Source organism: Papio anubis, chromosome 17, assembly GCF_008728515.1.
Source record: "Papio anubis isolate 15944 chromosome 17, Panubis1.0, whole genome shotgun sequence".
Lineage (NCBI taxonomy): Eukaryota > Metazoa > Chordata > Mammalia > Primates > Cercopithecidae > Papio > Papio anubis.
The window spans coordinates 68,080,010-68,105,271 of record NC_044992.1 but is presented as its reverse complement, the minus strand read 5'-3'; the positions used below and the strand labels follow the sequence as shown (position 1 = coordinate 68,105,271).

Below are 25,262 nucleotides of genomic sequence, written 5' to 3'. Positions count from 1 at the left end.
CCTTGGGCCTGTCTCTGCTCTCTGGTCTCAGACCACCTCTCTTTGGAACCCCCCCCCCCCCCCCCCCCACGGATTGCCCTGGGGCTGACCAGGCTCTCCTCTCCCTCAGTGTGGGTTTTGGGAGCCTCTGTCATCAGGAGGTTGGCACAGATGCCAGCAGTGCAGCGGATCCTGGGCGGGGGTCTCAGCTGGGATGGCCTGGCCTTGGGATAGGGAGGCTGGCTGGGCAGAACCCCAGAACCAAAAGCAGTGCCTGCGGCCGGCTAGGGAGCTAGGTGGGGAGTCTAGTGGGGTGGTCCACTGGACGCTCATCCTGGCACAGCGTGTAGCGTCCTCCATCCTGGCCCTGCTGAGGGGGCACAGCCAGCAGGGTAGGAGCTCTCCGTGGAGCCCTCCAGAGGGGGCGGCCTCCTGGAGCAGCTGCAGGATGGGGGAGACCACTTCTGTCCAGGGCTGCTATGGACTGACTGACCACCCCCAGCCCCACCCTCTCACTAGCTTCCGCTTCCCATTCAGTCAGCCATTGATGAGGGCCCCCTGGTTGCAGAATCCTGGGCTGCCCGGGGTTGGGTAGGGGACTCCCACACGTAGGTAAATCTGCGAGATGGCGGAGAGAGCAGGCAATAAAGTGACTGATTCTCTCTGGAGGTGACATTTCACTTTCCTAGTGGGGCTTGGCCAGGCAGGGAAGGTGGAGCCTTGTGTGCCAGGCGCAACACTTCAGATGACAGGAGGTGAGAGCTTGGGGATGGCACAGGGATGTGGTTTGTCTGGTGAGGGTGTGGCAGGGAGGGCCGGCCTGAAGGGACCTCCAGGGAGGTGTGATCAGATCTGAGTTCCAGAAAGCTCCTACCTGCTTGGCAACCTTAACTGAACTGGAGTCTGGAGGCCCCACCCTTGCACCCGGCTCCTTCCACTACTTGCCTCCCATCCCCCAGTGCCAGTTCCCCAGGGCAGTGCCCTCCCCATGCCCTCTTGGTGTACCCTGGTCCCAAAGGAGACCAAACTATGAACTTTTCCTGCAGAGGTCCCAGGTGAGGCTGTTGTCTTGGAGCTGTCCCCAGAGCAGGCTCAGGACGAGGGGACCTGGCCACAGCTTCAACCGAGTGGGGTCCCGGTGTGGCTGCCAGGGCTCCTTGGCACCAACCTAGCCCAGTGGATTGATCTCTGAGGACCTCGTCATACTCGGCCGGGCAGTCTGCCCGGAGGGGTGGGGTCAGGACTCCCTAGCACTTCGGGATGGAAGGAGGTGAAGCCAGCACTGCTAGCCTTAAAGAAGCGGGAGACACATCCTAGCTCTGCCTCAATAGTTCTCCTCTGCACCCAGCATTCTGCTCCCCAAATGTCCCAAATATGCAGGGGGTCAAGGAACATTGCTTGATGGAATCACTGGGGGGCCTGGGCTACTCCCCAGCCTCTGATTTGCCCCATAGCGGCCCCTTAGGCACCTCTGGAGACCCCCAGGCCTCTGAGGAGCTTTGTTTGGAAAGCACTGGAATGCTGGACCAAGTTCCCTCTCTGGCTCCCTGAGAGGGGGGTCTTCTAGCCCCAGTCTTAGGGCAGGAGGAAGCCCGTCCCCTAGGAGCCCCCAGGCCCCGGAGCCAGACATCGGGCATCCTAGCTGCACCCTTTCTTGGCTATGTGAGCTTGGGCAAGTTACTGAACCCCTCTGAGCCTCCATTCACCATCTACAGAATGGAAGAGACGCTAACGTCTCCCTGGAAGGTGTTTTGAAGGGCAATGCGTGTAAAAGGCCCAAACAAGGCCCAGCACAGTTAAGGACTTAATCCTGCCTGGCCTCCAGAGGGATTCTGGCACCTTGGGGTTCCCCTCAAAGGAGGACCTGGTCAGGACGTCTTAAAAACAAACAGGAATGCCCCTGGGTTTCGTGCTTTAAAATGGTTGATTTTATGTTGTATGGCTTTTAACTTCAATAAATGACTAATCAAAGCAACAAAACACTTCCAGATCATTTGAACTTTGCCTTAAGTATCAGTAGGCAGCTAGTAATTTCTGGACTTTGAAAGTTAAATATGTGGGGTTCTTTTGTTTTGTTTTGTTTTGTTTCAAGACTGAGTCTTGCTCTGTCACCCAGGCTGGAGTGCAGTGGTGGGATCTTAGCTCACTGCAACCTCTACCTCCCAGATTCAAGCAATTCTCTTGCTTCACCCTTCCTAGTAGCTGGGATTCCAGGCATGTGCCACCATGCCTGGCTAGTTATTTTGTTGGGTTTTTTTTTTGGTTTTGGTTTTGAGACAGTCTCGCACTGTTGCCTGGGCTGGAGTGCAATGGCACGATCTCAGCTCACTGCAACCTCTGCCTCCCATGTTTAAGTGATTCTCCTGCCTCAGCCTACTGAATAGCTGGGATTATAGGTGCCTGCCACCACACCTGGCTAATTTTTTGTATTTTTAGTAGAGATGGGGTTTCACTATGTTGGCCAGACTGGTCTGGAACTCTTGACCTCATGATCCACCCACCTTAGCCTCCCAAAGTGCTAGGATTACAGGCATGAGCCACTGCACCCAGCCCTGGCTAATTTTTGAATTCTTAGTAGAGATGGGGTTTCACCATATTGGCCAGGCTGGTCTCGAACTCTTGACCTCATAATCTGCCCACCTCGGCCTCCCAAAGTGCTGAGATTACAGGCGTGAGCCCCTGCACCCAGCCTGAAAATATGTGGTTTTGTTTGTTTGTTTTTTGAGACAGAGTCTCCTTGTCGCCCAGGCTGGAGTGCAATGGCACAATCTCGACTCACTGCAACCTCCACCTCCCAGGTTCAGGCAATTCTCCTGCCTCAACCTCCCGAGTAGCTGGTACTAAAGGTGTGCACCACCATGCCCAGCTAATTTTTGTATTTTTAGTAGAGATGGGTTTTCACCATGTTAGCCAGGCTGATCTCGAACTCCTGACCTCAGGTGATCTACCTGCCTCAGACTCCCAAAGTGCTGGGATTACAGGTGTGAGCTACTGCACCTGGCTGAAAGTTAAATGTTTCTGTACCATTCAAGTAATATTGAGAAAAACAACAGGGGCCATCTTGACTTTAATGTCCCATTCCAATCAGGTTCTCAGACCAGAGGACTGTTGTTAGGTGATTGGCTGTAAATACCCTGAGGCCAGTGCCCCTTGCTGCTTGGCACTTGGAGAAGCCTGATTAGCACCTTTAATCCCTCACCAGTAAGGCAGGTGGAATTGGCCCCATTTTACAGATGGGAAGACTGAGGTCAGGAAGGTTAAAGCACTCAGTGGTGGGCATGCTCCCTGGAACCGGCCCTCCTTTCTTCCAGCTGTGAGTGCCCAGGAAGCTGTACCACATGGCCTGGAGCTGTCTATCCGTCCTTGCAGCCACCTATCTGTCCGTCTGCCCTTCCACAGACTGAGGCTTGACGCCGGAGCATCTGTACAGAGCAAGGAGAAGACAAGAACATGCTCTAAAGCCCTTCACAGCAAGACCCAGGAAGCCGCAGGCAAACTCAGACTCAAAGGTAGGAAGCTGGGCGGCTGGGTGGCTGGACCCAGGGCACTGGCTGCTGTGGCCACATCCAGATGCCTCCTGCGGGGCCCACACTCTCTATCTGAACAGCGGTGGACAGTGAATGAAGCAAGTTAATTCAGGGAGCGATAGGGAGGAATAAGGGCAGGGAAGGGATGGGCGCAGTGGCTCACGGCTGTAATCCCAGCGTTTTGGGAGGCCGAGGTGAGTGGATCACCTGAGGTCAGGAGTTCAAGACTGGCCTGACCAACATGGCAAAACCCCATCTCTACTAAAAATACAAAAAAATTAGCTGGGCATGGTGGCATGCACCTGTAGTCCCAGCTGCTTGGGAGGCTGAGGCAGGAGAATCGCTCGAACCTGGGAGGCAGAGGTTGCAGTGAGCCGAGATCGTGCCACTGCACTCCAGCCTGGGCTACAGAGTGAGACTGCGTCTCAAAAAAAAAAAAAAAAAAATTGCCAGGCACGCTGGCTCACACCTGTAATCCGAGCACTTTGGGAGGCCGAGGCGGGTGGATCACCTGAGGTCGGGAGTTTGAGACCAGCCTGACCAACGTGGAGAAACCTGGTCTCTATTAAAATTATAAAATTAGCTGGGCATGGTGGTGCATGCGTGTAATCCCAGCTATTCGGGAGGCTGAGACAGGAGAATTGCTTGAACCCAGGAGGCAGGGGCTGCAGTGAGCCAAGATTGTGCCATTGCATGCCAGCCTGGGCAACAAGAACAAAACTCCATCTCAAAAAAAAGAAAAAAAAAACAGGAAGGGAGGTGAGGTGGGACCGGCACTGCTCAAGGTGGGGCAGGAGGGCACTTGAACTGCAACGCGGAGGCTAAGAAGAGCCAGCCCCTCCGCTGTGTGATGGTCTGGGACAGTGACTGGACTGGCTCATTCAGAGGCCCAACATTATGGAGCACCTGCTTCACTGAGAGAGAATTCACACACCAGTCGATTCACCCATTTAAAGTGTACCATCAGTGTTTTTATTTATTTATTTATTTTTTGAGACAGGGTCTCACTCTGTTGTCCAGGCTGGAGTGCAGTGGCGAGATCATGGCTCACTGCAGCCTCGACCTTCCAAGCTCAAGCCATCCCTCTGCCTCAGCCTCCTGAGTAGCTGGGACTATATGCATGCACCACCATATCTGGCTAATTTTTTAATTTTTTTGTACAGATGGAGTCTCACTATGTTGCCCAGGCTGGTCTCGAACTCCTGGGCTCAAGTGATCTTCCTGCCTCAAACTCTCAAATTGCTGGGATTACAGGCATGAACCACCGCTCCCAACCCTCCGTAGTTTTAATGTATTCACAGACGCTGGGCACGGTGGCTCACACTTGTAATCTCAGCACTTTGAGAGGCTGAAGCAAACTTGAGGTCAGGAGTTCCAGAATAGCCTGGCCAACATGGTGAAACCCCATCTCTACTAAAGATACAAAAATTACCCGGGCGTGGTGGCTTACACCTGTATTCCCAGCTACTCGGGAGGCCGAGGCAGGAGAATCGCTTGAACCTGGGAAGCGGAGGTTGGCAGTGAGTCAAAATCGCACCACTGCACTCTAGTCTGGGTGACAGAGCAAGACTCTGTCTCAAAAATATATATGTGTGTGTGTGTGTATATGTACATATTTATACATATTCACAGAATTGTGCCACCGTCACCACAGTTTTAGATTGCTTTCATCACCCCCTAATGAAAGCCTGCACCCTTTAGCTGTCACCCCCCACCCAGTCCCCACCTTCCCAGCCCTAAGAACCACTACCCTGCTTCTGTCTGTAGATTTCCCTATTCTATTCTGGGCTTTCATATGAATGGACTCATGCAGAGGTGGCCACCGTGACTGGCTCCTGTCCCTGGGCACAATGTTCTCAAGGCTCGCCCATGTTGTAGCTTTATTGGGACTTCCTTCCTTTCGTGGCTGAAGGATGCTCCATTGTGTGGCTCAATCACATTTTATATTTGTGCCTTCATCTGCTGACGAGCACTTGTGCTGTTTCCCTGCTCGGGCTCTGCAGAGCCGTGCTGCCGGGCACTTCCTGTCCAGGTTTCTGTGTGGACACAGTGCTTCAGTGTGTGAAGCCATCTGCTCTTTTTTTTTTTTTTTCCCTGAGACGGAGTCTCACTGTGTCACCTAGGCTGGAGTGCAGTGGTGAGATCTCGGCTCACCACTAACTCGGCCTCCCGGATTCAAGCGATGCTCCTGCCTCAGCCTCCAGAGTAGCTAGGATTACAGGGATGCACCACCACGCCCAGCTAATGTTTTTTGTATTTTTAGTAGAGATAGGCTTTCTCCATGTTGGTCAGGCTGGTATCGAACTCCCGACCTCAGGTGATCCGCCCACCTCTGCCTCCCAAAGTGCTGGGATTACAGGCGTGAGCCACTGCGCCCAGCCACAGCTGGGGGTTTTAACAAGAAGACGGTCATGGGGCAGAGCAAGAGATGAAAGGAAGGCAATGAAACAGGCAGAGGTGTTAATTCTGGTGGAGTCAGAGGGGAATTGGGGACTGGCGGCATATGCACAGGAAAGCCCCAGATGGAGTACTGGGCAAGAGCTCTGAAATTCGGTGTGCGCTTACCCTTCAATCCAGCCATTCTCCTTCCAGAACTTGATCTTGTAATACTAAAACAAGCACATGTGGTGTATGCAAGGGTGTTAGTTGCAACATCAGACCCATGTCTCAAATTCTGGAAACATCCTAAATAACCAGCAATCCAGACTTAAGTAAATCTTGGTGCATTCCACTCTATGAAATCTTTGCATTCATCAAAAAAGACAGAGGCCTAGGGCCAGGCATGGTGGCTCACACCTGTAATCCCAGCACTTTGGGAGGCCGAGACAGGTGGATCACCTGAGGTCAGGAGTTCAAGATCAGCCTGACCAACATGGAGAAACCCCATCTCTACTAAAAATACAAAGTTAGCCAGGCATGGTGGCCCATGCCTGTAATCCCAGCTACTCAGGAGGCGGAGGCAGGAGAATCACTTGAACCTGGGAGGCGGAGGTTGCGGTGAGCCGAGATCACGCCACTACACTCCAACCTGGGTGACAGAGTGAGACCCCATCTTAAAAAAAAAAAAAAAAGGTCTATCTGTATGTGTTAACAGAAAAATTTGTCTACAATGCAGATAAAATGATAGAGTGTGGGCAGGGCATGGTGGCTTACACCTGTAACCCCAGCTACTCGGGATGCTGAGGCGGGAGAATTGCTTGAACCTGAGAGGCGGAGGGTGCAATGAGCCAAGATCACACCACTGCACTCCAGCCTGGGCAACAGAGTGAGACCCTGTCTCAAAAAACAAGAAAAAAAGTTATGAGTATGTGTAAAATTTTGAAGTATGTAGTTTCCAGGCCCAGAGAGGCCTTCCAGAGGGTGGGGGGAAAGGTGGGTCACGTGCTCATGTTCTGCTTTATAGAATACTGAATTTTTTTTTCTTTTTGTTGAGATGGAGTCTCTCACTGTCACCAACTGGAGTGCGTAACACATCTTGGCTCACTGCATTACCATGCCTCCCTTCTCCAACCTCCCGAGTAGCTGAACTAGCCACGCCCTGCGCCTGGCTGAGCCACTTTTTGAGACTGAGTCTGGCTCTGTCGCCCAGGCTGGAGTGCAGTGGCGGATCTCAGCTCACTGCAAGCTCCGCCTCGGGTTCACGCCATTCTCCTACCTCAGCCTCGGGGTAGCTGAGACCACAGGCGCCCGCCACCTCGCCCGGCTAGGTTTTTGTATTTTTTAGTAGAGACGGGGTTTCACCGTGTTAGCCAGGATGGTCTCGATCTCCTGACCTTGTGATCCGCCCATCTCAGCCTCCCAAAGTGCTGGGATTACAGGCTTGAGCCACCGCGCCCGGCTAATTTTTTGTGTTTTTAGTAGAGAAGGGGTTTTACCATGTTGGCCAGGCTGGTCTCGAACTCCTGACCTCGTGATCTGCCCGCCTCAGCCTCCCAAAGTGTTGGGATTACAGGCGTGAACTAGCGTGCCCAGCTGGATTTTTTTTTTCTTTGAGACGGAGTCTTACTCTGTCGCCCAGGCTAGAATGCAGTGCTATGACCTTGGCTCACAGCAATCCCTGCCTCTCGTGTTCAAGCGATTCTCCTGCCTCAGCCTCCCGAGTAGTTGGAACTACAGGCATGAGGCAGTATGCCTGGCTGATTCTTGTATTTTGGTAGAGATGGAGTTTCACTATGTTGGCCAGGCTAGTCTCGAACTCTTGGCCTCAAGTGATCCATCCACCTCAGCCTCCCAAAGTGTTGGAATTATAGGTGTGAGCCACTGCACCCGGCTGTGTGATTTTTTTTTTTTTCAATAAGCATATGCCACTTTTATTGTTAAACAATGTTCTCACTATGGGGGAAAAAGTGCCAGACAGGTGGCAGTTTTAGTTATCTTTTTTTTTTTTTTTTTGAGACATTGTCTAGCTCTGTCGCCCAGGCTGGAGCGCAGTGGCATGATCTTGGCTTACTGCAACCTCTGCCTCCTGGGTTCAAGCAATTCTCATGCCTCAGCCTCCCAAGTAGCTGGGATTATAGGCATGTGCCACCACTCCTAGCTAATTTTGTATTTTTAGTAGAGACGTGGTTTTACCACATTGACCAGGCTGGTCTCAAACTCCTGACCTGAGGTGATCTACCTGCCTCGGCCTCCCAAAGTGCTAGGATTACAGGCAGGAGCCACACGCCCAGCCAGTTTTAGTTCTCTTTGAAAACTGAACTGGGGCTGGGCGCAGTGAGCTTGTACCTGTAATCCCAGCACTTGGGAGGCCGAGGCAGGCAGATGGCTTAAGCCCAGGAGTTCCCGACCAGCCTGGCTAACATGGAGAGACCCCACCTCTACAGAAAAAAGACAAGAAAAATAAACTGGGCGACCTTGGGGGACAGGGACCAGCACGGTAGGTTTCTCATCTCTTGGCCCACCTCGGCTGACCTGCCTACAAGGTACTGGCTGTACATTGAGCCACCGTCCCTAGCCTGCACCTTCGTGTTCTTTTCAGGCTTTGTTTCTTGCCTGGAGCGGAGAGATCAGAAAGTGGACCTGATGGCAGGTTTGAGACCTCCCAGACCCGCCCTTATGGTCCGGGATGCAAATGATGTTCAGAAATAGACTTCACTCCAACCACTGGGCATGAGGTTCAGCCTGGTTCAGGCTGGGTTTAGTCCCCAGGGATGTTTGGTTTGGTTTGTGTGTGTGTGTGTGTGTGTGTGTGTGTGTGTGTGTGTGTGTGTGTGTTGTTTTCAGACAGAGTCTTGCTCTGTTGCCAGGCTGGAGTGCAGTGGCACGATCTCAGCTCACTGCAACCTCTGCCTCCTGGGTTCAAGCCCTTCTGCCCCAGCCTTCCGAGTAGTTGGGATCACAGGCGTGAGCCACCACGCCTGGCCCCGAAGAGATGTTTGAACCAACTTTAGGCAGGTCGGTTCTCGGTCTGCTCTGCGTGCCCTGGCGTCAGGGTCCTGACACCCCGCCACCCCTTCCACCGCCCACCGCTGCTCTCTCGGTCTCCATTCCAGCCCTCCCACCGCCTGCCCACAATGGCCTCTGCTGACAAGAATGGCGGGAGCGTGTCCTCTGTGTCCAGCAGCCGCCTGCAGAGCCGGAAGCCACCCAACCTCTCCATCACCATCCCGCCACCCGAGAAAGAGAACCAGGCCCCTGGCGAGCAGGACAGCATGCTGCCTGAGGTAAGGGGGCTGGCCTGGGGGCTCACTGTCCTGCCACAGGCAACAGATGTGCCCATGTGACACCTTCTGGACAGTTTCACTTCCCAGAGGGGCTCCTTCCTGAGCCACAGCTGCTCCCTGTGCAGCCCTTGACTCAGGCCCCACCCCCTCCTTCCTGGGCCCGAAATATCACAGGGAGTAAGGCCAGGAACCGGGCTCACTCTCACCATGGTCAGAGGCACATGGGAAGGGCCAGCCCCAAGAAAGGGCTTGCTGGTAACCCTGGGGCCCTGGCTGTTTTCATTTCACCCCCTAGGCCTGGACTCTTGGTCTCTCTTCTGAGGGCTGGGGGCTTTCTTTGCCATGGGTGAGCAGGGGACAGTGTCTCCCTGGCATCAGCAGCCCGCCTAGGCAGTGCCCGCTTCCTGTGAGAGGATGAAAACGAATCAGTGTTTCCGACAGTCTGGTCTAGTGCCCCATAAAGAGCTCATTGAAAACAGGCTTGTAGCAGCGTGGGCTTCCTGCACAGCCTGGAGTATAAAGGGAAGCGATGTTAACGCCCCCCGCTCACCCGAGAGCTCTGCAGAACACACAGCAGCAGGCAGGAGCGTCATGGCGCAGAGGGGAGGGACTGGATGAGGAGTTGGGAAAACACTTGCTGGGATTGATGGAGAAACGTTAGACAATGGCGATTTTAAATTCAGAATGAGGCTGGGTGCGGTCGCCTCGTGCCTGTAATCTCATCACTTGGGGAGGCTGAGGCAGCCAGATCACTTGCGCCCAGGAGCTCAAGACCAGACTAGGCAACACAGCAAGACCCTGTCTCTGCAAAAAAACAAAAAACAAAAAAACAAAAAGAGCTGGGTGTGGTGGCACATGCCTGTAATCCCAGCTAGTTAGGACACTGAAGTAGAAGGCTTGCTTGAGCCTGGGAGGTCAAGGCTCCAGTGAGCTATGATGGTGCCACTGCCCTCCAACCTGGGCAACAGAGCAAGACTCTGTCCCAAAAATATATATATATAGGCCGGGCATGGTGGCTCATGCCTGTAATCCCAGCACTTTGGGAGGCTGAGGCAGGCGGATCACTTGAAGTCAGGAGTTCGAGACCAACCTGGCCAACATGGTGAAACCCTGTGTCTACTAAAAATACAAAAATTAGCCGGGTGTGGTGGCACATGCCTGTAGTCCCAGCTACTCAGGAGGCAGAAGAATCGCTTGAACCTGAGAGGCGGAGGTTGCAGTGAGTCGAGATCACACCACTGCACTCCAGCCTGGACAATAGAGCAAGACTCCATCTCAAAAAAAAACATGTATATACACACACACACACACACACACACACACACATATATACACACACACACATACATTTATATATATTTCCAAATGAAAGCAGATTGGGGCATAAATCGGGGTTGAGGTGTGTTCTCAGGGTTTTCAGAATGGGAGACTAAAGAAAAGCCAGCCCAGGACCTGGGCTGCACACACCACCACCTGCCCTCCCTCCTTCCTCCCCAAGAGGAAGAACCCAGCCTACTTGAAGAGCGTCAGCCTCCAGGAGCCACGCAGCCGATGGCAGGAGAGCTCAGAGAAGCGTCCCGGCTTCCGCCGCCAGGCCTCGCTGTCCCAGAGCATCCGCAAGTGAGCCCCCCTACACCCAAGCCCAGCACCCCCCACCCAGTGACCTATGGATTCTTGGTGCCTGGACGTTATTGGGCCCGGTCCCTGCGTCCCCTCTCTGGAAGGAGGAGGCGGGCATTAATGAGCAATGTCTCCCTGCGACCTAATATCATGGTATAGATGGGGAAGCGGGTATGTGCCTTGTGGAATGTCACGGTGTGGAGGCTGAGAGGCTTCGAGGAGCTGGGTGGATCAGTGTGGAGGTGCCTGGGGCCCTAGCCTGGCTCCTCATGCTCCACTCATCCCCTGCTTCTGCTCTTCTGGTCACTGGGCTCCAGCCAGGGGCCTCACAGGCAGATGCACCCCCCACCTCCCTGCAGGCATGTGGGCACACACGTGCCATCACCCCTTCTGCACACTCACATGCACAGGCTCAGACAGGCACATGCCCACCTGTCCCTTGTCTGCTTCCGCAGGGGCGCAGCCCAGTGGTTTGGAGTCAGTGGCGACTGGGAGGGGCAGCGGCAGCAGTGGCAGCGCCGTAGCCTGCACCACTGCAGTGTGCGCTACGGCCGCCTGAAGGCCTCGTGCCAGCGTGACCTGGAGCTCCCCAGCCAGGAGGCACCATCTTTCCAAGGCACTGAGTCCCCAAAGCCCTGCAAGATGCCCAAGGTGGGATCCATGGGAAAGGGGGCAGGGGTGGGGACCCTAGTGGCTCTGCTCACCACCCCGCTCCCTTCCAGATTGTGGATCCGCTGGCCCGGGGCCGGGCCTTCCGCCACCCAGAGGAGATGGACAGGCCCCACGCCCCACACCCGCCACTGACCCCCGGAGTCCTGTCCCTCACCTCCTTCACCAGCGTTCGCTCTGGCTACTCCCACCTGCCGCGCCGCAAGAGAATGTCTGTGGCCCACATGAGCTTTCAAGCTGCTGCTGCCCTCCTCAAGGTACAGGGCTCCCTGCAGGGCCCCCACCTCTGCCCAGCCTCCCTCCCTTGCCCCTCCCTTCCACTCCTCATAGTAGCATCCCCTAAAGCTCACCTGGGTATCTGCCTTCGGTGCCAAGGACAGTGGATGTGCTGGGATCCCTGGGCAAAGAGGGACCGTGAAGCCCAGCACCCAGGCGTCCATCCTTCTGTCTTAAATCTCGTGTGACCCCTTGCCACGTTTTGGAACCTGGTCTCTGTGCTGACTCTTAAGCTGGGGAGGTGGGAAGGGAGATATGCACTCGCTCCTCACCCACCCGGGTTTTCCGAGACCCTGTTATGTGCTGGGCACCGGGTGCAGAGCCATCGCTATCCTGGCTGAACTCGCAGCCCAGGGTGAGAGGGTCACCATTCAGGGTGGTCAGTTTGGGAGAGCGGCTGGTATCAGGGAAGACACTGAGTTAAGCCCAGAAAAAAACAAAGAGATGTTCACTAGGGAAGGAAGGGAACAGAATTCTCAGCAGAGGGAATGGCCTGTGCAAGGGCCAGGAGCCCAGAGGAAGTGCAGTGTTTTGAGGGAGCAGCAGGCGGTTTGATGCGGTTTTAGTGAGGCGTGGTTATGGGAGCTGTGGCAGGAGATGGGGTCAGAAAGGTGGGCAGGGGCCTGGTATTCCATGCCAAGAAACAGGACAAGGAGACATGGCCCAAGCCTCGGGAGTGAGGGTATAGAATGTGGGTTGCTTTGAGTGTTAGGGTACCAGCAGCCCAAGGCAGAGGGGCAGCAGGGACCAAGGGAAAGGTGACTCCAAACTGTGCCAAGAGTGGTGTGCCAGCAGAAGCTGGTGCCTCATTTCCTGGCATTCCAGTCTCAGGAGCTCCTCTTGCCCATTCAGCTTGCAGAACCTCCATGCTTTGGGCAGGATCCCTCCTCCCAAGGCGCTGCCTGCAGGCAGATGGGCTTGATGATTCCTTCGGTGTTGGGGCTGGGGGCCCAGGTGGCCAGGCTCTGGTCCTGATGGCTGTGCTTCTGCCCGTGCACAGGGGCGCTCGGTGCTGGATGCCACCGGACAGCGGTGCCGGGTGATTAAGCGCAGCTTTGCCTTCCCGAGCTTCCTGGAGGAGGATGCGGTCGATGGGGCAGACACGTTTGACTCCTCGTTTTTTAGTAAGGCAAGCATGGGGTGTGGGCCCTCAGGGACAGCAGCGGTGGGGTGGGGTGGCCTGGGAGCTGGGTGAGATGACTTTGGCCTTGATCATGTTCAGGAACCCCTGAGCGACCCAGAGGCCCACTGGTGGGATGTGGCATGGTCCTGTGTGAAGCTGCTGGGCCCCCGTCTTTCTGTTGGGTAGGGCGAAGACCTGCGGTGGGGCACAGTGCCACCCGGGAAAGTCACCACTGGGGCTGATGGGCATGTGGCTTCCTGCTTCATTGTGAAGAGCCTGTCGGTTCAGCCATGTTCTGCCCTTGAATTGAGGTGCTGGGAGGCTGTGTGTGGGACAGACTCCTTACACTGTATTTTCATGTCCCCCACCCCAGGAAGAAATGAGCTCCATGCCCGATGATGTCTTTGAGTCCCCCCCACTCTCTGCCAGCTACTTCCGAGGGATCCCACGCTCAGCCTCCCCTGTCTCCCCCGATGGGGTGCAAATCCCTCTGTGAGTGCTGGACAGAGTCCCTCCTCCAGGCCGGCCACCAGCCTGGCCCCCAAGCCCCTTCTGAGCTGCCCTGGTGGGGTCTGGGAGTGTTTTGGTGGGGGTATCAGGCTGAAAGCCACCATCCCCACCAGGAAGGAGTGTGGCCGAGCCGCAGTCCCTGGGCCCCGGCGCGGCAAGCGCATCGCCTCCAAGGTGAAGCACTTTGCCTTTGATCGGAAGAAGCGGCACTACGGCCTGGGCGTGGTGGGCAACTGGCTGAACCGCAGCTACCGCCGCAGCATCAGCAGCACCGTACAGCGGCAGCTGGAGAGCTTCGACAGCCACCGGTGAGGCGGCGCCCTGGAGTCTACAGGAGTGCCTGGAAGCTTCCAGATTCCTCTGGGCCCTCCTAAAGCGCTCCCTTACTCATTCAGCAGGTGTTTCATGAGTACCTCCTGCGGGTCAGGAGTGTAGCGACAAGCTCAAAGGCGCACCCTGTCCTAAGGGTTGTGCACATGACCTGGGAAGGGCCTGGAGTGCTTGCTGCTTCTCCTCCATCCCATGCTTTCTGAGCCTGTGTCCTCAGCCTTGCTTCCTAACAGCAGTCAGTCAACAAATGTTCATTGAGTGTCACTGCCTGCAGGCCCTGAAATGGAGCTCCCAGAGGGTGCAGCGGGGAGGGCAGGGTGAGTCAGAGGCCAGTTAGAAGCTGGGGCCGGGGCTGGGCGCCGTGGCTCACACTTGTAATTATTAGCACTTTGGGAGGCTGAGTCATGAGGATTGCTTGAGCCTAGGAGGTTGAGACCAACCTGGGCAACATAGTGAGACCCTACCTCTACTTTATTTTTTTTTTTTTTGAGACGGAGTCTTGCTCTGTCGGCCGGGCTGGAGTGCAGTGGCCGGATCTCAGCTCACTGCAAGCTCCGCCTCCCGGGTTTACACCATTCTCCTGCCTCAGCCTCCCGAGTAGCTGGGATTACAGGCGCCCGCCATCTCGCCCGGCTAGTTTTTTTTTTGTATTTTTTTTTTTTTAAGTAGAGACGGGGTTTCACCGTGTTAGCCAGGATGGTCTCGATCTCCTGACCTCGTGATCCGCCCGTCTCGGCCTCCCAAAGTGCTGGGATTACAGGCTTGAGCCACTGCACCCGGCCCCTACCTCTACTTTAAAAGAAGAAGCTGGGGCTGGGAGGGAGGGGACTCTGGGAGAGGCTGTGCAGAGCCCTTGAGGAAGAACAGGGCATCTGATCTGCAGCAGCCCAATAAACACTGGGCCCAAATTAGAAAATAACAAACAGGCAGGGGGCGGTGGCTCACGCCTGTAATCCCAGCACTTTGGGAGACCAAGGTGGGTGGATCACCTGAGGTCAGGAGTTCAAGACCAGCCTGGCAAATACTAAAAACACAAAAAATTAGGTGGGCGTGGTGGCAGGTGCCTATAATCCCAGCTACTCAGGCTTGAGGCAGGAAAATCACTTGAACCCAGGAGGCAGAGGTTGCAGTGAGCTGAGCTGAGATCGTACCATTGTACTCCAGCTTGGACAACAAGAGCGAAATTCCGTCTCAAAAAAAAAAAAAGAAAGAAAGAAAAAGGAAACAAGGGCCGGGCACGGTGGCTCAAGCCTGTAATCCCAGCACTTTGGGAGGCCGAGACGGGTGGATCACGAGGTCAAGAGATCGAGACCATCCTGGCTAACACGGTGAAACCCCATCTCTACGAAAAAATACAAAAAACTAGCCGGGCGAGGTGGCGGCGCCTGTAGTCCCAGCTACTTGGGAGGCTGAGGCAGGAGAATGGCGGGAACCCGGCAGGCGGAGCTTGCAGTGAGCCGAGATCGCGCCACTGCACTCCAGCCTGGGCGACAGAGCGAGACTCCGTCTCAAAAAAAAATAAAAAAGAAAAAGAAAAAGAAAACAAGCAATGGCCAGGCGCGGTGGCTCACACCTGTAATCCCAGCACTTTGGGAGGCCTAGGTGGACCAATCACCTGAGGAGGTCAAGAGTTCGAGACCAACCTGGCCAACACAGTGAAACTCAGTCTCTACTAAAAAGACAAAAAAAAGTTAGCCGGGTATGGTGGGAGCCTGTAATCCCAGCTACTCAGGAGGCTGAGGCAGGAGAATCGCTTGAACCCAGGAGGCGGAGCTTGCAGTGAGCCGAGATCATGCCACTGCACTCCAGCCTGGGTGACAGAGGGACACTCCGTTTTTCTCTCTCTCTCTCTCTTTCTCTCTCTCTCTCTATCTATCTATATATATGTATATAAAATAACAAGCAATGAAAGGTGTGGTGGGTGTCCCGGAGGAGGACAGAGAGGGAGAGTGAACAGCTGGTGGGGAGGGGGTGCGGTCAGGACAAACTGGTATCCTGTGGAAAGGCCCCGGGGCTGCAAGGGCAAAGTGCCTCCCAGGAAATGCAGGCAAAGAGACCAGAGAGGTGGTCGGGCAGGCAAAGCTTTACAGCCAGTATGGGGGTGATTTTGGAATTTGTCTCAAGGCCAGTGGAAAGCTATCAAAGGGTTTTAAGCCAGGAGAGAGATGCTTGGAGGCTCATCTTAAAAGTTGTTCTGGTTTGAGATGAGTTGACAGGGCAGAGCAGGGAGCCCAGGCGAGCCATGCGACTGGGCCAGGGTGGCCCCGTGGCTGGGACTGGGGGTTGGAATAGGAGCTCGGCTCGGCTGACCTGAGGCCTCTCTGCACAGGCCCTACTTCACCTACTGGCTGACCTTCGTCCATGTCATCATCACGCTGCTGGTGATTTGCACGTATGGCATCGCACCCGTGGGCTTTGCCCAGCATGTCACCACCCAGCTGGTGAGTCGGGTCGGGCTCCATGCTGGGGATCCCAGCCTCCCCCAGGAGGCCTCAGCATCGTGGGTACCTAATCCCTCCCACCGCAACAATCTGGGCCCAGCAGGGCGGTGCTCAGGCTCGCCATAGCCTGGCCCCTTCCTGGAGGCTCTTCCCTGGGGACAGCTGCCGCAGTCCCCTATGCCCAGGGCTCACACTGTTCTGAGGCCTCCTCTGCACTACCTCCGTGACAGGTGCTGCGGAACAAAGGTGTGTACGAGAGCGTGAAGTACATCCAGCAGGAGAACTTCTGGATCGGCCCCAGCTCGGTGAGGGCCCAGGCTGGGGGACATCATCTGAGCCAGGAGTCCCTGTGCTCTGTCACCCCCAGCTGGGCAGGTGGGCTCCTCACCTACCCGCAGGCCCCTCATCAAGGGGAGACTCTGCGGGGCAGAGGTGGAGTGATGGACCCTTTCCAGGTCTGGGGCTCAAACTCACTCTCTCCTTCCCCTCCCTTTCCCTTCCCCAGATTGACCTGATCCACCTGGGGGCCAAGTTCTCGCCTTGCATCCGGAAGGACCGGCAGATCGAGCAGCTGGTGCTGCGGGAGCGAGACCTGGAGCGAGACTCAGGCTGCTGCGTCCAGAACGACCACTCGGGCTGCATCCAGACCCAGCGGAAGGACTGCTCGGTGGGGGCAGGCCCTCCCTCCCTCCCCTGCCAGACCCTGGTCCCAGACTAACTCCACTTGCCCTGGCCTGGTGGACGGGCCCTTCAAGGGCAGTGACCACATTCCCTCCTTCCCGCCCCATCCTTCCCAGACCCCCCCCAAGATGAGACTGAGCCCTGGGGAGATGGGAAAAGCCTCTGTCCTTGCCCACTCCAGTGGGGGTGACCTGGCCCCGGCATGACCGACCAGTCCTCTTCTGTCCTCCAGGAGACTTTGGCCACTTTTGTCAAGTGGCAGGATGACACTGGGCCGCCCATGGACAAGTCTGATCTGGGCCAGAAGCGGACTTCGGGGGCTGTCTGCCACCAGGACCCCAGGTAGGGCCTGGAGCCTCTGCTGGACCTGAGGGTCAGGCATAGCCAAGCCATCTGAGTCACCCACAGGGAGGTGAGTAGGTGGACGTGGCAGGCTGGGTGTGCCACAGCCCAATCTGAACCCTATCTCCAGGACCTGTGAGGAGCCAGCCTCTAGCGGTGCCCACATCTGGCCCGATGACATCACTAAGTGGCCGGTGAGTGAGTGTCCCCGGCGGGGAGTGGTCTGGGAAGGTCAGGGACGGGGGACCTGCCTGCTGCACAGCCCACCCCCCTGCCGGTGCCCCTCCTGGCAGATCTGCACAGAGCAGGCCAGGAGTAACCACACAGGCTTCCTGCACATGGACTGCGAGATCAAGGGCCGCCCCTGCTGCATTGGCACCAAGGGCAGGTGAGCGACCTGGGCCCTGGCCTCAGCCATCCCACCGCCCCCTGAGCTGCGGCTTCCTGTGGGCCCTCTGCTCTTCCACCGTCACCACCTACAGCCGCTGGGCTGATGCCCTCCGATGACTGTCCTTCCCTCCCCTGCTCTGGGGCTACCCATGGTGTGAGCTGGAGGAAGGGAGCTTGCTCCAGAGTGGAAGGCTCTGGAAGGGGCATCCCCCTTCCTGCCAGCGATGCCTGCTGTAGCCAGGTGCTGGGCTCTGGGCGAGGTGGGCAGCGGTTATTTGGCACCCTGATGTCACCTCTTGCCTCACCACCCCACCCCAGCTGTGAGATCACCACCCGGGAATACTGTGAATTCATGCACGGCTATTTCCATGAAGAAGCAACGCTCTGCTCCCAGGTGAGGCGAGGCAGGCCTGGGGTAGTGGAGAAGAGAACGATGGGCATGGAAGCCTGCTGGGGCTGGGGCTCACACACTCCCTCCCATGTCGGGACCTCAGACTCAGCCTGCTTCTGGGGCGCTGAGCACTGTATGCCCACCCCCAGGTGCACTGCTTGGACAAGGTGTGTGGGCTGCTGCCCTTCCTCAATCCTGAGGTCCCAGATCAGTTCTACAGGCTCTGGCTGTCTCTCTTCCTACACGCTGGGTAAGAGGTTCCTCACTGCCCCCGAACCCGACCCCTGTGATGGCTGCCCAGCTGGACCCCCAGGGAAAGGTTCCTGGGCCAGGGCATGGCCGGCCCAACCCGCCGAAGCCTACTGCTCCTGAAGTGCCTGGCTGAAGGCTGCTGCCTGGTGTGTCCCTCCCCCAGCGTGGTGCACTGCCTCGTGTCTGTGGTCTTTCAAATGACCATCCTGAGGGACCTGGAGAAGCTGGCCGGCTGGCACCGTATCGCCATCATCTTCATCCTCAGCGGCATCACAGGCAACCTCGCCAGTGCCATCTTCCTCCCATACCGGGCAGAGGTAAGGATGTGGAGGACGGGACCCCTTCTGCACACAGGGGGCCACCCCTGCTGCTTCTGTTCCACCCACCTGGGATCTGCCAGAGGGACACGGGGCCCCTCCTGTGCTGGGCTCCACAGAGGATGGACAGCTAAGCTGGGGGCTTACTGGCTGGTCTCTTAATCCCAGCAAGAGGGAAGAGTGATGCTCTTGAGTCACCCTGTCCCTCTGCCACCTCATTTATCTTAATAACCGTGCCCACTGCCTGACAGTATGCCAGGTATCTAGGTCGAGCGGTAGGAAATGGCCTCATGCGCCGTCAGCAGTCTGATCAGTTCCACCTGACTGATCTAGCTTGTTCAGTGTCCGTCCTCTCCCCACCGTGTGCGGCCTGGAACAGGCTTGTCTGTCTTGCTTACTCCTGTGGACCCACACCAGGCACGTACACAGTAGGCACTCAGTGTTTGCTGAAAGAATGGGTGGAGCAGGCCCAGCTTTGGTCCAGCAGCTCCAGCTGACCCCCCGCCGCTCAGCCTTGCCTGCCAGGGAGGAGCTGATGGATGGGGTGACCCAGGGTGCAGGCCCGGCCCAGGCCGCCCACCCGATGCCTGAAGCCGCGTCTCCCCTGCCCCACCCCAGGTGGGCCCGGCCGGCTCACAGTTCGGCCTCCTCGCCTGCCTCTTTGTGGAGCTCTTCCAGAGCTGGCCGCTGCTGGAGAGGCCCTGGAAGGCCTTCCTCAACCTCTCGGCCATTGTGCTCTTCCTGTTCATCTGTGGCCTCCTGCCCTGGATCGACAACATTGCCCACATCTTCGGCTTCCTCAGTGGCCTGCTGCTGGCCTTCGCCTTCCTGCCCTACATCACCTTTGGCACCAGCGACAAGTACCGCAAGCGGGCACTCATCCTGGTGTCGCTGCTGGCCTTTGCCGGCCTCTTCGCCGCCCTCGTGCTCTGGCTGTACATCTACCCCATTAACTGGCCCTGGATCGAGCACCTCACCTGCTTCCCCTTCACCAGCCGCTTCTGTGAGAAGTACGAGCTGGACCAGGTGCTGCACTGACCACTGGGCCACACGCTGCCCCTCAGCACTGCTGGCACAGGGTCTGCCTGCGAGGGCTGCCCTCTGCAGAGCGCCCTGCGTGCCAGAGAGCCAGAGACCCAAGACAGGGCCCGGCTCTGGAACCGGGTCCCGCCCTGCCAGGCGAGGCTGACTTCACATGAGATGGTTGATGAAGGTGGGATTTTTCGGGGGCGTGAGGCCTGTGTGATCCTGGCCTAAGCTCGGGCACACCCAAGGCACCTGCCTCTCTGAGCCTTGGGTTCCAGGTCCTAACATCCCGTTCCCTGCTGGGACCACCTCCTGGGGCCGGGTCCTTTTCTTCCCCGGGTCCTCAGCGCTGTCTCTGCTGGTGCCTTCTCCCCCACTGCTACTGGAGTGTGCCCTCGCTGGGGATGTGGCTGTGCCCTCAGTTGCCCCAAGCGCTGGGTGCCCACCATGCCCCTTACTGTTTCTCCTCCTACCTCTGCCCTGTGAGCTGGCGGGGAGCTGGCGGGGAGGGGAGATCCATAAGGCTCTCAGATGGGACAATGTGGGAAAGGCTTTGGCCATGGTCTGGGGGCAGAGAACAAGCGAGGAGACACAAGCAGACCTCAGGTAGAATGAGACTGGGCGGAGCCACCCTAGGGCCTGCTCCCAGCGGGGTACTCGAGGTGCATCAGGCCCATTTTTTACCAGTTTATATCATGGTCTTCATTTTAAAAAGTAACGCTAACTTTGTACGGATGATGTCTCATGGATTAAATAATATTCTTTATGGCAGTATTGTCTTCAATGGAGACCTCAGGTCGCATGAAACTAAGATTTGGGGGTGAGGGGTCAGCCATCAGCAGCTCAGAGACAGCGGTTTGGCCCAGTGGACAGCAGAAAACTTGTGGAGCATCTTGGTGATTTAGTTGGGTCAGAAAGCAGACTGGGGTCACGTGGAGACCCCAGGGGTCCACTTGGGACGGCTGGGTTGAATCCTTAGGTCCCTGGGGTTCCCACTCCCACCTGCTCTGCCTTGGCTCCAGGGCAGGGAGGGGGCTGCCTGGGCCCAGGGTGGCCTGCCCTGATGGGGATGGCGCTGAGGAGAAGGCACAGCACTTGTCCTGTTACCCCACCTGGGGACGAGTCCACTCCCTGTACCGGTGCCTCACCCACCACACTGAGGAGCGGCACAGGGTGTGACCACTTGATTACCATGGGCAGAGGGCCCTGCAGCAGCTTCCCTGCCCCAAGCTGCCTCCACAGCACAGGCCTCCCGCCTCTGCCCCATCCTGCTCCCCACTATCCCCCATTCCAGTGGCTAAGGGTGAGAAGGGGCATCCACGAGGCTGGGGAGAATAAGGACCCCCCTTGAGCAATGGGCTCCTGTCAGGATGCTGCCTTGGTGCCTTTGCCCACCTGCCAGGAGGAGGAAAGGAGCCAGGGAACCCACAGTGCCTCCCATTGTCCCCACTTACCAACCCAGCCCAGTCTCAGGTACAGAGTTCAGAACACAGGAGGTCCAGAGGCCTCGTGGGAACAGACAGGACACACCACTCCGGCTCGGGCTGTGAGAAGCCACCCCATCTCCTCTTTATTTAGCCCTGCTCTCTCCACTCTGGAAACTGCTGTCTCCATGCTCAGCTGAGCTAAGGGGCCCAGGGCAGAGACGGGGATCACGTTGGCAGCCAGGTGGGCAGCCCAGTTCAGCAGCCGCTGTTCCTGCGCAGGAAGGGGTGGCCCTGCAGGGAGCAGTGGAGCTCCGTGAAGCTGAGGGAGCCCACGGTGATGGCGCAGGGGCCCATAGCGTGGAAGCCGAACCTCTCATAGAAGGGTACCAGCGCGTCCTCGCACATGAGCGCGGCCCGGTGCACGGCCGGCTGGCTGCCCAGGTGGTGCAGGTAGCGCCACAGCAGGATGGGGCCCCTGCCCTGCTGCCGGAAGGCGCAGTGCACAGCCAGCACGTGCAGGTGGGCTATGTGGCCCCCAGGCCTGTGCATCGTCAGTGACTCCTGGAGGTGAGCAAGGGACGAGAGCCCAGGTCACTTCTGCTGATGCGTGCTCCTCCCCAGCCACCGACCCAGGCAGGGAGCAGGTGTCCCCTCGGTGCCTGTGGTCAGGGCTTCCGCCCCAGCCAAGGAGGGCCCCAAATTTTGCGCCATACCCCCATCCCCATGGAGAAAACTTGAAAACCCAGAACGTCTTGCCCTGGGAGGGGGCTGTGGCCTATACTCATCTCTCCAGTTCTGGAGGAAGAAATCCCAGCCCCTGGGCTCCCCTCCCCACCGTCTGGCTGACCTCTGTCTTCAGAGGCCTCCCTGGAGCTGGGCGTCACAGCCCCGTCCTCACCTGCATGAGTCTGTCCTTGTCCCAGAGTGAGCCGATGATGAAGGCCACAAGGCAGCCCTCCTCGAACCAGCCCAGGGACAGCTCCGGACACAGGGTCAGGAAGTGCCGGATCTCATCCAGGTACAGGGGGCAGACACCCAGGACGGAGATGAAGGCTGTGGCAGGAGGCTCAGGTGGGCAACTGGTAGTCGCTGTGCCTCACGTCCACTGTCTGCTGCACCCCGAGTGTCTACTCAAATGCCCCATTCCCCCCCAAGAAAATGGGGTTTAGGGCTGCTGTTTCCTCCACTTTCTTGAGCGCACACATGGTCTGATAGTCTGGGACCCAGCCTCCAAGACAGGAGACTCAAGGGTCTCCTCCCCACAGGATAACTGGACCGGAGTGGAGCTTCCCTCTGACCCTGTGCGGGGCCACTCACCTTCACGCTCGATCTCAAAGGCGCTGACGGCGTCCTCCGGGGTGAGGCAGCGAAACTCGCTGGCAGGGAGTGTGTGGCGCCGCTGACAGCTCGAGATCGCAGGCGGCAGACGCGGGGCCTCGGGTTTCGGGGGGTGGGTGCTCTGCGTGGACATCCTGGCCACTGGTGCCTCCCTGGGGCACCCCACCTTTGGAAGTGGCCTCCTAAGCCACGGAGGGCCTCCCAGCACCTGTTGGAGAACAGCAAGGGGCAGAAGTCATCTCCAGGGAGTCTGGCCCCACACTGTGCATCTGGCCTCTTTTATAGCAGGAACTGGGGTGGAGCCAGCCCCCAAATCAATGGGCACATTCCCCGGGTACCTGGTCTTCAAGGCTGTTACCAGGCACTACAAACATTGGCACTGTCTCCCCACCTTTCCCTCGCAGCCAGAAGGATCCCTGGAGATTTGTCCCCTTGCAGACCTGCAGACACTGGTCTCGGGGTGCCTTCTGGGTGCTTCTGAGCCCCAGAGATGGTGGCAGGGATGAGCAGGGCTCAGTGGAGCCTGGGGCACCCCAACCCTGCTGCCCACAGCAGGGAGGCAGGACTCCTGACCCTCCACTGACCACATCTAATGCAACTGTGCAGTGGGTGGGCCCCCGGGTCCCCCACACCACCATTCATGTGGTTTATCTTACCTCCCCAGAGGGAGGCTTCTGGTTTTCTGGATGCAAGATCCTGTGGCGGAGAGCTTTTTAGGTAGTCTCAGCCCTTGGTCCTAGAGAAAAAGCCCCTTAATCAAGGCTCCCTTAGGGAGCCTCTATTTCTATCCAGATGGCCTCAGACTGGGCCACACATATGCAGGATTTGTGGTGGGGGGTGGGGAGGTTAGAGGTAGCCGGGGGCTGCAGAGGGCCTGGGGGATGGGGAGGAGCAGGCAAGGAGGATGCATAGGATACCCCCTGCCCCACACGTCCAGCTCATCGGACATGCGTCTCTGGGCACTCTTGTCTCCCAAGACACCCTGCAAATTTGCAGTTCTTAGAGGAGGCCATCCCTCCCTCCACCTTCCAAGACACTTAATAAACTCCATGACTTCCATGTTTCCCTCCATGTCTAGAAGCTCCAAGCAGGGAAGCTCCTGTTCCTGAAGGCTGAGAGCCAGGAGCTGGGGCTCCACCTACCTGGGCTGTGGAGAGGGCACCGTGTTCCCTCCACAAAGCCAGTGGCCCTGGGGACCTGTCCGCGGGCACAGGAACCAGGAAAATCCAGGACTCCTGGCTGCAAAGCTGTAGTAGCAGATGTTACCAGGGCAGCCTGTGGTGCTGTTCTCAGAGGTTTCTAATCCCCCCCACCCCACCTCTCAAGCTATCCCAGGCAGGATGACGCCAGCAGGGCTCTGGCAGCCTCTGCCCCTGCCTTGCTGAAGGGAAATGTCAGCTCTGGTGCCCTGGGCACAGAAGGGATTACCAGAGGCTGACTGAGGCCCCAGGGTTTGGGGAAGAAAGCATGGGGCTTAGCCTCAGGGGTCCAGCTCTAATCCCTGCTCTGTCACTGACTGGCTGGGCACCAGCGATTTCCCCCTCTGTCCCTTGGAGTCTTGGACAAGCCCACCTCTTATGTGGGAGAGGGGGTGGGAATTCAAGCTACCAATTTGTGCACTTTAAGTATGTTCTACTTCAAGTTTACTTAAATATTCAGGAGGTTGCTCTACCAAACATCTCAACTACAAAGCTCTCTGACTGCCATTGACCTTGGTTCCACCCATTCCCATGGCTGCCCCGGCCTTGGCACCTGGTGCTGGCGTTCCCTCGGGATGCAGGCCCCTCTCCCAGTCAGCCCTGACTACCCCCTGCCCTCCAGCTCACACCCCATCCTGCGCCCCTTAGCTTTTCTCTCACCGGCACCTGCCCAACCCCCCAGGCCCCTGCCGTGCCAGCGCCTGCCTCTCCGCCCCATCCAGCAGTGCAGATCCCCTGTCCGTCTCAGGCTCCTGGGGGTTCTGAAGGTTGCGTCTCACAGGTGCACTCTTTTGACCCCCCACAGAGGAAGCTTTCGCTCCTACCCACAGTTTGGGACAGACCTCTGAGGGTCCTTCCTGTCCTGGCAGCCTGTGAGCGCCACTGCTTACAGCACTTGCTACGTGCTGGGCCCTGGATACGTGTCTCCTTTAATCCACACGGAAGCCCGGTCAAATGAGTATTAACCATATGTTATAGAGAAGGAAACCGAGGCACAGATAGGTTCAGTAACCTGCTCAGAGCCATCCAACAAGTGAAGTGGGAGGGGCAGAACCTCCTGACATGCACAGCCACTGCTGCGCTGGTGGGACTCACTGCATCTCACAATGAGACTCCTGGTTCCTGTCTTCATGATTCTCCTGCTGGGTTTCAGTGTCCTCACAGGTGCACTCTTTCAAACCCCCGCAGAGGAAGCTCCTGTTCCTACCCACACGGTTTGGGACACAGCCTCTGACCGTGGAGTGACCCCATCCCAGTGCCCCCGCCCACCCACCACCTGCACTCCTCCTGTCTCTGGGTCGCCTTCTCCCAGGGCCCTTCTCGGCTCTCTGAGGCCCACCTGCCTGCTAGAAGGGACCCTCGACAGACCTCTCAGGACCGACCAGAAACCTCCTTGGGCTCGGTTTGGCAGGGTGATCATGTCCAAGACCTCAGCTGGGCATCCCCACCTTCAATCCAGAGTTCCCCAAAAGGCCTCTTCTCTCCCTTCATAGACTCTGTGGCTCCATGGCACCCCCTGGTGGCCAATCCTAATCACAGCCACTTGGCAATGCCTGAGAAGAGCCTGCTGTTCAATCGGCCTCTCTCTTTGCTGACTTCCACATCGCCCTGTTCTTTCTGGACAACACCCTAGAGGTCTAGAACCTCAGGGAACAGGATGAAGCAGTAAGCCAGGCATAGTGGCTCACCCCTGTAATCCCAGCACTTTGGGAGACAGAGGTGAGAGGATGGCTTGAGCCGGAGAGGTCAAGGCTGCAGTGA

The 25,262-nt window shown here is 57.3% G+C and overlaps 2 protein-coding genes across 10 annotated transcripts in view; one reads left to right on the top strand and one right to left on the bottom strand.

Moving 5' to 3' along the window:
• RHBDF2 (rhomboid 5 homolog 2) overlaps nucleotides 1-20,308 on the top strand; it is a 30,311-nt gene extending 10,003 nt beyond the window's left edge. For 4 of the 9 annotated variants that reach the window (XM_031657791.1, XM_031657793.1, XM_031657792.1 and 1 more), the window contains exons 2-18: nucleotides 3,291-3,488; nucleotides 8,999-9,169; nucleotides 10,668-10,789; nucleotides 11,245-11,440; nucleotides 11,512-11,715; nucleotides 12,735-12,863; nucleotides 13,231-13,349; nucleotides 13,481-13,675; nucleotides 16,027-16,138; nucleotides 16,369-16,443; nucleotides 16,644-16,805; nucleotides 17,052-17,161; nucleotides 17,292-17,549; nucleotides 17,870-17,945; nucleotides 18,092-18,192; nucleotides 18,358-18,511; nucleotides 19,130-20,308. In XM_031657791.1, the coding sequence (XP_031513651.1) occupies nucleotides 9,020-9,169; nucleotides 10,668-10,789; nucleotides 11,245-11,440; nucleotides 11,512-11,715; nucleotides 12,735-12,863; nucleotides 13,231-13,349; nucleotides 13,481-13,675; nucleotides 16,027-16,138; nucleotides 16,369-16,443; nucleotides 16,644-16,805; nucleotides 17,052-17,161; nucleotides 17,292-17,549; nucleotides 17,870-17,945; nucleotides 18,092-18,192; nucleotides 18,358-18,511; nucleotides 19,130-19,549 (2,583 nt within the window). In that variant the 5' untranslated portion in view covers nucleotides 3,291-3,488; nucleotides 8,999-9,019 and the 3' untranslated portion in view covers nucleotides 19,550-20,308. Of the gene's footprint in view, nucleotides 1-86; nucleotides 735-3,290; nucleotides 3,489-8,998; nucleotides 9,170-10,667; nucleotides 10,790-11,244; nucleotides 11,441-11,511; nucleotides 11,716-12,734; nucleotides 12,864-13,230; nucleotides 13,350-13,480; nucleotides 13,676-16,026; nucleotides 16,139-16,368; nucleotides 16,444-16,643; nucleotides 16,806-17,051; nucleotides 17,162-17,291; nucleotides 17,550-17,869; nucleotides 17,946-18,091; nucleotides 18,193-18,357; nucleotides 18,512-19,129 lie in introns of those variants that run through there. The other 5 variants (XM_031657796.1, XM_031657797.1, XM_021928018.2 and 2 more) reach the window with 4 other exon arrangements.
• Nucleotides 20,309-21,069: 761 nt separating this feature from the next.
• On the bottom strand, nucleotides 21,070-25,262 carry AANAT (aralkylamine N-acetyltransferase). Its single transcript, XM_021928021.2, has 3 exons — nucleotides 22,282-25,262; nucleotides 21,863-22,017; nucleotides 21,070-21,525 (listed from the first exon to the last, which is right to left on the bottom strand). Exons 1-3 carry the CDS (start codon nucleotides 22,433-22,435, stop codon nucleotides 21,220-21,222), a joined length of 615 nt encoding a protein of 204 aa, XP_021783713.1. The 5' UTR covers nucleotides 22,436-25,262; the 3' UTR covers nucleotides 21,070-21,219.

What these genes read in the sequence shown, in the direction of transcription:
- AANAT (XM_021928021.2), bottom strand. Translation starts at nt 22,435, where the DNA reads ATGTCCACGCAGAGCACCCACCCCCCGAAACCCGAGGCCCCGCGTCTG. An exon ending in CTTTGAGATCGAGCGTGAAG is followed by an intron (nt 22,018 to 22,281) that starts GTGAGTGGCCCC and finishes CTCCTGCCACAG; the next exon opens with CCTTCATCTCCGTCCTGGGT. An exon ending in ACAAGGACAGACTCATGCAG is followed by an intron (nt 21,526 to 21,862) that starts GTGAGGACGGGG and finishes GCTCACCTCCAG; the next exon opens with GAGTCACTGACGATGCACAG.